The sequence below is a fragment of the Neomonachus schauinslandi genome, chromosome 11 (genome assembly GCF_002201575.2).
Source record: "Neomonachus schauinslandi chromosome 11, ASM220157v2, whole genome shotgun sequence".
Taxonomy (NCBI): Eukaryota; Metazoa; Chordata; class Mammalia; order Carnivora; family Phocidae; genus Neomonachus; species Neomonachus schauinslandi.
Genome location: NC_058413.1, coordinates 47014919 through 47028564, shown reverse-complemented (window position 1 = coordinate 47028564; position 13646 = coordinate 47014919). Strand labels below are relative to the sequence as shown.

At 39.9% G+C, this 13646-nt stretch overlaps 1 protein-coding gene across 3 annotated transcripts in view; it reads left to right on the top strand.

Annotated features, from left to right (window-relative positions):
* ZNF143 (zinc finger protein 143) overlaps positions 1-13646 on the top strand; it is a 67117-nt gene that overhangs the window by 50157 nt on the left and 3314 nt on the right. For all 3 annotated transcript variants that reach the window (XM_021685763.2, XM_044919812.1, XM_044919813.1), the window contains exons 12-14: positions 1602-1829; positions 5967-6115; positions 8755-8916. In XM_021685763.2, the coding sequence (XP_021541438.1) occupies positions 1602-1829; positions 5967-6115; positions 8755-8916 (539 nt within the window). The remainder of the gene's footprint in view (positions 1-1601; positions 1830-5966; positions 6116-8754; positions 8917-13646) is intronic.

The following is a 13646-nucleotide window of genomic DNA, read 5'->3' as shown; positions in this document are numbered from 1 at the left end:
CCATACTGATCTTTGGAACATTTAAATAAAGCAGTGCTCTTATTTTTTTTTTTTTTTAAAGATTTTATTTATTTATTTGAGAGAGAGAGTGAGAGAGAGAAAGAGCACAAGAGGGGGGAGCGGGAGAGGGAGAAGCAGACTCCCCGCCGAGCAGGGAGCCCGATGCGGGACTCGATCCCGGGACTCCAGGATCATGACCCGAGCCGAAGGCAGTCGCTTAACCAACTGAGCCACCCAGGCGCCCAAAGCAGTGCTCTTAAATGTGATGCACATTGGATTCACTTTTTAAAAATAGGCTTATTCCCCATATTCTGTCTGCACAATTCTGACATAATTTTATGGAATGAGGCCCAGGCATCGGTTATCTTTAAAAAGCTCCATGTGTGTGTGTGTGTGTGTGTGTGTGTGTAAAAATATATAAAGAAATAACCCACCCACCCTGGTCTTTTACGTGATTGAGAATCATTGAAGTAGAGAGATGCAGTACATAGTTACAATTTTTGGTCTGACCCAAGAGGGAGGTCTGGACTGGAAGAAAAGATTGGCTAATGATCATCAAGTAGATGATACAGTAAATGCCCACATTATGCTATGAGTGGAGTGCAAATATTCAGCCATGTAAAATGCAATCCATTCTTGCAAGTTTGATTAGAGGACCCAGTTTGAGGCTGTGCAGATAGCCGGTAGGGAGCTCCAAAGCTCAATTCAAATCCACTTCTGTCTTGACTGTGGTTTGGTGCCATCTAGTGGCTTTTTCTGCTTCAGCCTAAATATCAATGGGGCAGGTTTTCTGTTGGAATTGCCTGCCATTTCCCTGCCTGGCCTTGCCCTCACCAGGTCTGTCCCACAATCATTTACCAAAATAAGAACATTAACCTGCCCTGCTTTGAGAACGCAGACTGGGCAGAGGAAGGAAGCAATTTCCAATTACTTTATGCTCAAGACTTATGTTACAGATTACATTAGGGTGAGATTTTACTATTTATGGGTGGTTATACAGTGTTTAGAACCATGCAAGAAAATGTGATTACTCAAGGAAGGGTGCAAAATGAGAATAAAGTAAGACATGCACGTGTATGCACACATGCATATGCACATTTTAGAAATTATATGGGTATGTCCTTTTAGATTTGTAAGTGTCCAGACCATGTCTAGTAGACTTTTTAGACAATCCTTTTTTATTGTCCTTATAAAACCCTTAGGGAAAGCTGTATTTGTTATAGTAATAATTGCATTTATTATTTTTAGTATACTGTTATTAATATCTAGCTTGTCTAGTTGTAGTTAACAATAAATGAGTTTTATCAAAGCTTAGAGTTAAACTGGGCAACATCTTCATCCTTTTCTCGTCCCTTGAAATTAAGGGAAAAGTGGTATTCAGGCACAAGATAAGACTCAGAATGCAGACTACCTTCTGAGCCAAGACAAAACCATAGTTAGGGGAGTCTTTTCTTGTGTTCTGCCTCATGGCGATATAGAAAGAGATCTGACAACTATCTATTTTTGCTATTAGAGGTTTTTTTCCCCCATGGGAGGAATGGAATGATTATGCCTTCATATGTAAAAACTGATTTGTGTGTGTGTGTGTGTTCTTTACTTAGGTGAAAAGCCATATGTTTGTACAGTCCCTGGGTGTGACAAAAGGTTTACAGAATATTCCAGTTTGTACAAACATCATGTTGTTCACACTCATTCCAAACCATATAACTGTAACCACTGTGGGAAGACCTACAAGCAGATCTCCACACTGGCCATGCACAAACGGACGGCCCACAATGACACTGAGCCCATCGAGGAGGAGCAGGAAGCCTTCTTTGAGCCTCCCCCAGGTGAGTGTTCTTTCCAGTAAACCTCTCTCTGTGTTGGGGAATCAACAGCTGTCATAATTTGTGATTCATAGCATTTTCTCAGATAACAAAGTTTCATTCACGTAATCACACAGATACAGAATTTACAACTGAAATAAGTGCTATCAGAGAAAGGGACTTGGTGCTCTGGGATGTCTAAGAAGGGAAATTAGTCTAGTCTGGGAGGTGTTTTTTTGTTTTTTTTCCCTGTTTAGTTCTCCACTTGTTAAACAGAAGGATGGCAATAAAGTGGATTTAGGACACGCAGCTCGAATTGCAGTTTTTCTTCTGTCAGACCTGGTTGCACTTACCTATATGCTGGAGGGTTTTCGCTCTTGACTGTGGCTTCTGTTCGTCAAGGAAAGCTGTAATTGTCACTAAAGAAGCCCTGGAACCTGCCAACTTTGAGATCAAGCTTATTTCAAGTGCCAGTGGTCCGAGTGGTAGGAGCAGAGGAGTCTGACATGCTGGGAAGCAGAGGAGGGACCCGCAGTCTCCGCCTTGCTTTGAGCTGAGTTTGAGTGATGTGAATTCTTGTGCTGCTTAATAAAGTGATCTCTAGGTATAATAGAATGCAAAGGCAAAGAGTTGCAGTAAGTCTCTTGCACAAGCCATGTGAGCTTTCTGGTTTTGTAAAGTTCATTACAGGTTAACGAGACACACTTCTTAAATAAGTTAAAGTAACAGCTACTAGGAGAGATGGTAGAGGGTGGATAGGGGTTAATTTGGTGGAGAGGCAGGGATTCGGCAGAAGGGGAAATAAGGAGCAAAGTCAAGAGGACACTCAAGTGGAGGGAAGGGCACATACAGAAAGCCCTGAGGTTGGAGAGAGCAAAGTAAATTGGAGAGGCTAAAAGAAATCTGGCCAGTGGGGCACTTCTGCCTGGGATGGCGGTGTGAAATGGGGCCAGAGAGCAAGGGAGGAGCAGCTGGGCTATTTGGGTGCATGCACTAAGGATGTTGATTGTAAGCATTAGAGCGGTTTGGCACTCCTAAATAACTCTTCGCCGATTCATGTGCTGTTCAGTAGTGTAGGAGACAAAAACATTCATTTCGATAAGAATAAACTCTTGGGAAAAAATGTTAGAGGATTACATTCTGTGATTTCAGTTAAATAACATAGGTAAGTCAGTAAAGTAGGTGAAGGTTTTCTAAAAAAACAAAACAAAACCCAGGTTGTCCTGCTGTTGCACCGAGGACCTCCTAAACGGAAGTAGATTTGAAAATGAAAAGAAATCCTCTTTTCCCGTTCTTACGTTGAAGTGTTGAAAAACCTTTAGGTGAAAAAAGTTGGTTGGAAAATAAGGGAAAGAGTACATCATTCACTACCTGCTACAGTTCTCATTTGTCTTTTCGGACGTCTGTCATGTGATAGAAGTAACAGCTCCTTCCATCCTGGATGCTGTGTTTTTTGGCGAAGCACCCTGAGTGCGGACAGTCAGATATTCCTGCAACTGCTGGGTCCTTGCAGTTAGAAAGCAGGCTTTGTTTTGTTTTTGTTTTGTTTTGTTTTTTCTAAACAGGCTTTAATGATGACAAGCTCAGGTTTCAAAATTCTTTTTTTAAGCTTCTTCAGTCTCTTCCTTCAAAGTCGATCTTTCAGATTGTCTGAATTTCTTGTATTCTAGAAAATAGTCCGTAATATGATAATGCACATTTTGTTAAAAAAAATAATAATAAACTATGATTGTTTTTCTAAGAATAGGGATGGGTTTGCAATCCTTTCCTCTCCTATGATTCTCGAGGTTCTGTAGCCCTTTGGGATAATAGTATCTAAATGGCTGTGACACAGAACAGTCAGACGTGAAGTAATGGCCGCCGTGGAGATTACACCACCATGGCCAGAGGCGTATGCGTGCGTGCGTCAGCCACTAACTTGGAGAAGCACTCCTAAATTAGCATAAGTCCTTCCTTGAAGGAAAAAACCCCCCATATTTACCCTCTTTCTGGCTTTGTGGGAGGTGGAAAGCAATAGAAGAGAGGGAACAGCAGGCTTCCTGGTTGCCAAGTATAGCAGTAATGGACTGTTGAAAGTGCTGTTTACTTGCTGGTTCTTTATGAAATAAAGAAGTGGATGGTGGTTCCTGTTCTGTCCCTTATTAAATGATTAACCTTACCCCAGATAATATGCCATTACATTGTCTTTACACAATGTGGTCATTGTGTACTGATGACTTGCAATCAATCACTTGTGTTAAAGAGTAAGTAATTTAGTATTAGAAGTAGGTTCTGTTTACACACCATTCTGGTTTTGTGGTTAATGTTTATGAAGATTGTCTTATCATTTTTAACAGCTTCTTAAGTGACTGCAAGAACTTCATGCATACTTGCTATGTTGGAAGGGTTATTTGCCAGGCAGTCTTCCTGTCCAGTACCTCCCCACCATGCCCCAGCACACATGCACAGTATCACATAATGACTCCAATTAAGAATAAAAGGGGTCGCCTAAAATTAGAACTTTTTTTTTTAAGATTTTATTTATTTATTTGAGAGGGAGAAAGAGAGAGCATGAGCAGGGGGAGGGATAGAGGGAGAGGGAGAAGCAGACTCCCCGCTGAGCAGGGAGCCCACCGTGGGGCGGATCCCAGGACCAATCATGACTCGAGCGGAAGTCTGACGCTTTACCCACTGAGCCACCCGGGAGCCCTCAAAATTAGAACATTTAAATTTGATGTGGAAAGGTTTGGTTTGGTTTGGCTTTATAAAAGTGGAGGTGGAAGAATCGGAAAGAGGTGCTGGAAGCCATTTTTATGATTTGGAATATAATACATATACACTTTATACAAGTATTTCGGTTGTACTTAAAATATTCTCTTCGAAATGCAAATCAGAACTACACTGTGACATCACCTCACACCTGTCGGAATGGCTAAAATCACACAGGTGTTGGTGAGGACATGGAGAGAAAAGAACCCTTGTTCACTGTTGGTGGGAATGCAAACTGGTGTAGATACTGTGGAAAACAGTATGGAGGTTCCTCAAAAAAGTTAAAAATAGAACTACCCTATGATCCAGTAATCGAATTACTGGGTATTTACCTAAAGAATACAAAAACACAAGGGGCGCCTGGGCGGCTCTGTTGGTTGAGTGTCTGACTCTTGGTTTCAGCTCAGGTCATGATCTCAGGGTTGTAAGATTGAGCCCCGCATCGGGCTCCATGCTCAGTGCAGAGTCTGCTTGAGATTCTTTCTGTCTCCTTCCCTCTGCCCCTCCCGCTTATGCTCTCTCTCTCTCTCTCAAATAAATAAATAAAATCTTTTTAAAAAAGAATACAAAAATACTAATTCAAAAGGATACATTCACCCTTATGTTTATAGCAGCATTATTTACAATAACCAAGGTATGGAAGCAGCCCAAGTGTCCACTGATAGATGAATGGATAAAGAAAATGTACACACACACACACACACACGATGGAATGTTATTCAGCTATAAAAAGGAATGAAATCTTGCCATTTGCAACGACATGGGTGGAGGCAGAAAGTATTATGCTAAGTGAAATAAGTCAGAAAAAGACAAATACCATATGATTTCACTCATGTGGAATTTAAGAAACAAAACAAAGGAGCAAAGGGAAAAAAAGAGAGACAAACCAAGAAACAGACTCTTAACTATGCCTACCAAACTGATGGTTACCAGAAGGGAGGTAGGCGGGAGGGGATGGGTGAAATAGGTGATCGGGGGCGCCTGGGTGGCTCAGTTGGTTGGGTGACTGCCTTCGGCTCAGGTCATGATCCTGGAGTCCCGGGATCGGGTCCCGCATCGGGCTCCCTGCTCGGCGGGGAGTCTGCTTCTCCCTCTGACCCTCCTCCCTCTCATGCTCTCTGTCTCTCATTCTCTCTCTCTCAAATAAAGAAATAAAATCTTTAAAAAAAAAAAAAGGAAATAGGTGATCGGGATTAAAGAGGATTGTGATGAGCACCAGGTGATGTATGGAAGTGATGAATCTCTATACTGTACACCTGAAACTAATATTACACTGTATGTTAACTATACTGGAATTAAAATAAAAATTTGGGAAAAAAATAAATATTCAAAGTGATTAAAAAAAAATGTATCCTCTGTTTTCTAAACAGCTTCATTCGTTGGTCAAATAAATGATTCATTTGTTTTAAATAGGTCAAAGTGAAGATGTTCTTAAAGGGTCCCAGATCACGTATGTTACAGGTGTGGAAGGGGACGATGTTGTGTCTACACAAGTAGCCACGGTAACCCAGTCTGGGCTGAGTCAGCAAGTTACACTCATATCCCAGGATGGGACTCAGCATGTGAGTATCCACCAAAAGCCAAACAAGTTAAATAATATTTCTCTGACTATGGACATGGAAGGCAGGTTGGGCCCCAGCTGAGGAAAGCCTTGAATATCAGCTCACAGGCAGTGCTAGAGCTGAAGGTTTTCCCGTAGGCTGCTGAAAGAGACTGCATACAGGGACATTAGGAGAGAGGATGCTTTTGACTCTAGCATTCGCCTGGTGTTATTGGTGTAGTTCAAAGGTGAGGTGATAAAGGTCGGTACCACCGTAAAATTGAGGGCTTGAAAAGTAAAGGATCCATGAGAAAACATAAATCAGAGAAGCTAGGATTTAGTAGCTGATTAGATCCAGGAGGTGAGAGTGAGAAACCGGCAGAGCCTTGCCTGAGGGGATGAGGATATGATGACATCATTAAAAGATCGTGGGAGGGGCGCCTGGCTGGCTCAGTCAGTGGAGCATAGGACTCTTGATCTTGGGGTTGTGAGTTCAAGCCCCACGTTGAGTGTAGAGAGGACTTAAAAATAAAATCTTTAAAAAAATAAAAAGATCCTGGGAAGTCAGCAATGGGCAAAACTGTAAAATGTCCAGAGTGCAGCTCTCTCCCTACCTGGAGTTAATGGGAGTTCACTTAACTTACCTCCCAGAATTAATAGACCAAGTCTCTTGATTTCCCCAGGAAAAGCAAGTAATGGTTATTCTCCAAACCATTGTTTTGTAGATGCCACTAGCCTAAAGTAATCCAGACTTGATTTCATTTTTAAGCTCCAAGTAAGGTTGTCTCTACCTGGTAGAAATAGGCATATGGGGCTCTTTATCCTCCTATAACTGTCTCTTCCATGGAGAACTCTCTCCTTCCCTGTTTCTCTCAGAGCTTCCCTCTCATGATGAACCCGCCCTTTGTGTTGATAACTGTTACTGTGCTGGTGTTAATTAGGAGACACAACACATTTGGGATTGGCAATTTCAAGGTGCTTGTGCTATCCAGTTCATTCCCTTCCCCCTCACAGCACTACTTCCTCACAGTATTCTTTGTCCACTGATTGCCATGCAAGATTAAACATATTTACTAAGGCAGTTTTAATTTAGCATCAAGCCTAAGACGTTTTTTTGAATTAGATCAACACAGACACAGACCCTCTTGAAGTCATGCGATGTAACCTCCCTCCCTCCTGATACAGGAGGATTTCCCGCCACAGCAGCCCCCAGACAGATAAGGCAGTTTCTTTCGTAAGAGGCAGCCTGTTCCATTGTTGGATAATTCTGTTGTTTATCAGACTGGGACCTACTGCTATGTCAACCACTCCTGGCTCTTCTCTGACCAGATAAAATGAGCCTCATCCCCCTTCATGTGTTCCAGAACAGCTCTTTCCCTTATCCTGATGTATTTTCTCCAGATGTAACATTCCTTTTTCCTTCAGGGATTAGATTTCTCTTCCATTCCTTTAGTCAATTAAATAGTAAAGAGTTACTGAATTCTACCCAATGCCAGATATTTTGGTAGGCTTAGTGTGGGGAGTACAGAAAGTGGGGGTGGGTATCATAGTCTAGTAGGAGGGAGATATTCCTAAATGAACAATAACTTCTTATAATGATGGGTATATAATTGAGGGATGTGTAAAGTGCAGTGTCAGCCTGGAGGAAGGAGTAAATGATTCTTCCTGAAGGAATCTTAGAAACCCTTATAGAGAGTGGCCATTTATTTATTTGAGAGAGAGCATGAGTGGGGGAGGGGCAGAGGGAGAGGGAGAAGCAGACTCCCTGCGGAACAGGGAGCCCAATGTGGGGCTGATCCCAGGACCCAGAGATCACAACCTGAGCTGAAGTCAGACACTTAACCGATTGAGCCACGGAGAGTGGCCATTTAGTTGGATCTTGAAGAATTTTCATGAGTTTGGTAGGCAGAGTGAAGGGAAGGGGAAAGTCACGAAGATATAACAGAATATGACATTCTGGAACTGCGAACGATTAGTTGTGGTTGGGAGTGCCAGATGCTGGTTTAGAAGTAGTAGAAGATGAGTCTGGAGAAGCTGTTAAAGCCAGATTGCGAAAGGTCACAAATGCCATGTAAAAAGTCTGAACTCTGGTGATGGGGGGTCACTGGTGATGTAAGCAGGAAGCATAATGAAATTTGTTTTCTTAAAAAGGTGTCAAGGTAGGGTGCTGGGTGGCTCAGTCGGTTAGGCATCTGCCGTCGGCTCAGGTCGTGGTCCTGGAGTCCTGGGATTAAGTCTGACATCAGGCTCCCTGCTCTGCAGGGAATCTGCTTCTCCCTCTGCCCTTCACCCTGCTTGTGCTCTCTCTCGCTCACTCTCTCTCTCTCAATAAATAAAATCTTAAAAAAAAAAAAGTGTCAAGGTAGAGGATGGTTTAGGTAAGGGTTAGATTGGATACCTAGAAAGAAGTTGTATTGCAGGAAGTCAGACGAGAGGAAAATAAGGGTCTAAATTGGCAGTAGAGATGGAGAGGAGGAAATGCGTTTAAGAAATAGTTTTGGGGTGCCTGTTGGGCTCAGCCAGTGGAACATGTGACTCTTGATCTCGGGGTTGTGAGTTCAAGCTGCACGTTGAGTGTAGAGATTACTTAAAAAAATTTTTTTTTAAAATTGCCAAATACAACAAGAAACAGACTGATTTGTAAAATGCGTTGTATTGCAGGTCAACATATCTCAGGCTGACATGCAAGCCATTGGCAATACCATCACAATGGTAACGCAGGATGGCACGCCCATCACAGTCCCGGCTCATGATGCGGTCATCTCCTCAGGAGGAACCCACTCTGTTGCTATGGTTACGGCAGAGGGCACAGAAGGACAGCAGGTAATTGCTATTTTCTTTTTATATGAATCAGCACACATACCAGTATCATAACCGTTACATAGATACACAGTGTGATATGGTGGTGGTAAGCACACAAACTTTGGACTGAATCCCAGCTTTATAGCATTAGCCACACAACCCTCTGAGTCTGTTTCTCCTCCTCTGTAAAATAGCAGTGATTGTTGCATCCACACCATAAGGTTGACAAAAGGATTGAATGAGATAATGCATATAAAGTACTTAATATAAAGCCCGTTAATGGTAGCCCCTCCTATGATCATCATCAGATAGTTAGGAATAGTTCATTTGGGAAATTTTCTTTATTTAATATTTTGAATATGTAATATATTCACGTAGTTCAGAAATCAAAAAGTATATACAGGTATGCAGTGAAAAGTCTTCCTCCTACCACTGCCTCCATCAACCTAGTTCTTGCCCCTCGCAGAGAGAATCCATTGTTACTAGTTTCTTGCGTAATCTTCCAGCAATTCATGAAGCATATACAAACAAATATAAATAGTCATCTTCCCCCCTTCCTTTTTTTCTTATTGTAGTAAACAATACTGTTCTTCACCTTGTTTTTTTTTTTAACTTAATTATACATCTAAAAAATACTTCTGTTTCATTATATAGAGAGCAACTATATGATATTTCACTGTATGAACACCATAATTAAAGACTCTTGCTGTTTCAAACAGCATGTAACCTTGTGGTCATGTGCTTTTGCACGTGTGTGAGTCAGTCTGCTAGGCAGATCCTAGAGTGCATTTGTAATTGTGATAAGTAGCGCCAAGCTTCCCTTCTAGGGCCGTGCCCATCCACGTGACCATCAGCAGCATTCGAGACCTCCTCTTTCCCTTCTGTAGAGTCAACATTGTGGTATCAAACTTTTAAATTTTTGCCAATCTGATGTATCTCTTTGTAGTTTTAATTTTTCATTTCCCTTAAAATACATGATATTAATACATTTTAACAATTGTTCTTGTGCTATGCTGAAAGCAATGTTGAGATTCACTACAGCTACTTTACCATGTTCAATGAAAGAGTCTGTCAAAATTAGTAGCTCACATTCTTCATAAATTCATTTATAAATTCCATACCATCACAATCAAAATTCCAGCAGGTTCTTTTGAAGATATTACATAATCTCATTTTAAAATTTACATGAAAATGAAAGGACCTATGATAAATAAAACAACCTTGAAAAAAGAACAAAGTTGGAAGTCTTTACACCTTGAAATACAAAATTCAGAATCATAAAGCTTCTGGAAGAAAAGTGAATATTTTTGTAACCTTAGGGTAAAGATTTCTTAGGATAAAAAAATGCACTACCAGTAAAAGAAAAAAAATGATAAATTGGACTTCATGAAAATTAATTCTGCTCACCAAAAGACACCATTAAGAAAAAGATTAGATAAGCCTCAGACTGGGAAAAATATATTCACACTATTATATATATCTGACACTGGATTTGTATTGAAAATACATAACAAACTTCTACAAATCAACAGTAAAAAGACAAATAGCCCATTAAAAATGAGTAAAATAAATACAATTTTTTTTAAATGTGCAAATCATTTGACTGCTCATTTGAACAGACCTCTCACAAAAGAAGATACAAGAATGGCCAATAACATAAAAAAGTGCTCAAATCTGTAGTTATTAAAGAAAAGCAAGTTAAAATCACAATGAGATACCACCATTTCAGACACAGGAAAATTACTAAAACAGAAAAGACTAACAACATTTGGTAAAGATATGAAGCAACTAGAACATTCGTACACACTAGTGGGAGTGTAAAATGATATAACCACTTTGAAGAACTGTTTGGTGGTTTCTTATATCCCATGACCAAGCAATTCCACTAGAATACGTATTGTATGATTTCACTTACACGGAATCCAAGAACAGACAAAACAAGTCCATGGTGATAGAAATCAGAAAATGCTGCTTGACTGGGGGAAGGAAACTGATGGGATGGAACATGAAGGAACTGTTCTCTATTTTGTTTTAGGTGGTGGTTCCACAGATGTATCTAACTGTCAGAACTCAACAGAACACCTAAAGATTTGTGCATTTTTATTGTTTGTTAATTATACTCTATGCAAAAACAGAAACAAAAAGCAAAACCCAACCACTAGCTTTCAGGCTGTCTTACAGGGTGGTGCCAGGCATTTCCGTGGCTGTAGGATCCCTGGATGGGTGCATGGCACAGCTTGGGTAAATACACCTTATGCCAGTTACAGTTGCAGGTCTGGAAGGATAGTGACCCTAAGGCAAACATTCTTTTTTAGTTTAGTTTATCTGTAGCCTGGGGTATAGGAAAATTTTCAGGAGAGACAGTTTTGAGGGCTGGAATGAAGCCAGGCAGCTTCCAGCAACCAGGGATATTACAACAGGAGTGGGGGTTTCATTTGAGGACCAGATGCTGCCATTGCTCCTTCTTCTGCAACTGTAGGCCATCGGGCAAATGTTGGCTATCCACTTGGGGTGTCCAGACACCACCTGTGAATTATCTGTAATGCTTAAATTGCCTGTTCTTTACATGCATGAGAAGAAAGCAGTTGGTCCTTCACTGGCCTTTTTTTTGTTGTTAAGGTAATTGGATTTCGTAGACTTGGTTTTCCAGGTGCCTCTGGAAGCCTAGTTAGCAGGTATATAAAGAAGAGTCTGTGCTCTCCATCTATTTTAATTTGAGATTACGAAAGTAATGTATATTCCCAGTGTAATAGAATAGAAAGTCTAGAAACAAACCCTTACATATATAGTCAGTTAAATTTCAACAATTAAAATTTGACCATTCAGTGGGAAAGGATGGTCCTTTAAACAAATGGTGCTGGGAAAACTATATCCACATGAGAAGGAATGAAGTTGGACCTTTACCTTATACCATATATAAAAATTAACTCAAAATGTATTAAAGACCTAAATTTAAGAACTAAATCTATATAATGCTTAGAAGAAAATATAGATGAAAATCTTCATGACCCAGATTAGGGAATTATTTCTTATGTATGATACCAAAAGCAGAGGCAATGAAGGAAAGAAAGAAATTAAACTTGTTCAAAATTAAAAACTTTGTTCACTAACTAGAATTAAAAAATTTGGAAAGAAAAAAAAAACAAAATAAAATAAAAAATTAAATTAAAAACTTTGTGCCTCAAAGGCCAGGACCAGGAGAGTGAAAAGACAATCTACATAATGAGAGGAAATATTTGCAAATTATATATGTGATAAGGGATGAATGCTTAGAATAGATAAAAACTTCCTATAACTCAGCAACAAAAAAACCAAGCAACCCAATTTGAGCAAGAACAAAGGACTTGAATAGACATTTCTCCAACAAGATTTAGAGATGGCCAGATAGCATGTGAAAAGATGTTCAACATCATTAGTCATCAGGGAGATACAAATCAAAACCACACTGACATACCACTTCACCCCCATGAGGTTAGGCTATTATCCAAAAGACAGACAGTAACAAGTGTTGCCGAGGATGCAGAAAAATTGGAACTCTGGTGCATTGCTCATTGGAATGGAAAATGGTGCAAGTACTGTGGAAAACAGTATAGCAGTTCCTCAAAAAGTTGAACATATGGGCACCTGAATGGCTCAGTTGGTTAAGTGTCTGACTCTTGGTTTTGGCTCAGGTTGTGATCTCAGGGTTGTGAGATCGAGCCCCATGTCGGGCTCTGTGCTGGGCGTAGAGTCTGCTTGGAATTCTCTCTCTCCCTCTGCCCTTCCCCCTGCTCGCACTTTCTATCTCTCTCTAAAATAAATAAATAAAATCTTTAACAAAAAAAGTTGAACATAGCGGGGTGCCTGGCTGGCTCAGTTGGTAGAGTGTGTGACTCTTGATCTTGGGATCATGAGTTCAAGCCCCATGTTGGGCATAGAGCCTACTTAAAAGAAGTTGAACATAGAATTACATATGATCCTATAATTCCGCTTGTAGCGATATATCCAAAAGAATTAAAAATAGAGACTCAAACTAAAAATCTGCTATAATCGGGGCACCTGACAGGTTCAGTCAGTGACTCTTAATCTCAAGGTTGTGATTTCGAGCCCCACATTGGGTTTAGAGATTACTTAAAAATAACATCTTTTTAAAAACCTGCTATACTCTTTTGATGTTAAAATAACTAGTCTCAACATTTAGGACTACTTACTTTGTGTGTGTGTATGTATGTGTGGTGTGTAGAGTTAGGATTATAATTTTGTGCTTATTATCTAACACTGTATTCTGAGCACTTTCTCATACCTTAATTAAGTGTTCTTATAAAAGGATTTTTATCATTTGTAAAGTAATCCATCAAATGGAACTTACTCATTCCACATACATAAATTGTTGTACAAGCTTCTGATTATATTCATAGGAACAAATTCTAGACATGGAATTATTGAATTAACGGTATAAAGTATTTTAAGCTGTTTGCTACATACTGCCAAATTGTTATCCAAAAATTTTAACAATTACGCCATGGATCTAAAAGCTTCCTTGTTTTTCTGTACTCTTCTTGCTAGTATTGAGGATTTTTTTAATATTTGCATAATTGACAAGCAAAAGTTGAATTCTGTTTTTATTATCATTTGTCTGACCACTAATGCAGTTTTTCATATCAGCTCACAATCTGTTTTTTCTTAATTGAGGTAAAATTTACATACAATGAAACGTACAGATCTTAAACTTACAATTCAGTGAGTTGTTAAATATGTACACCCATATAACC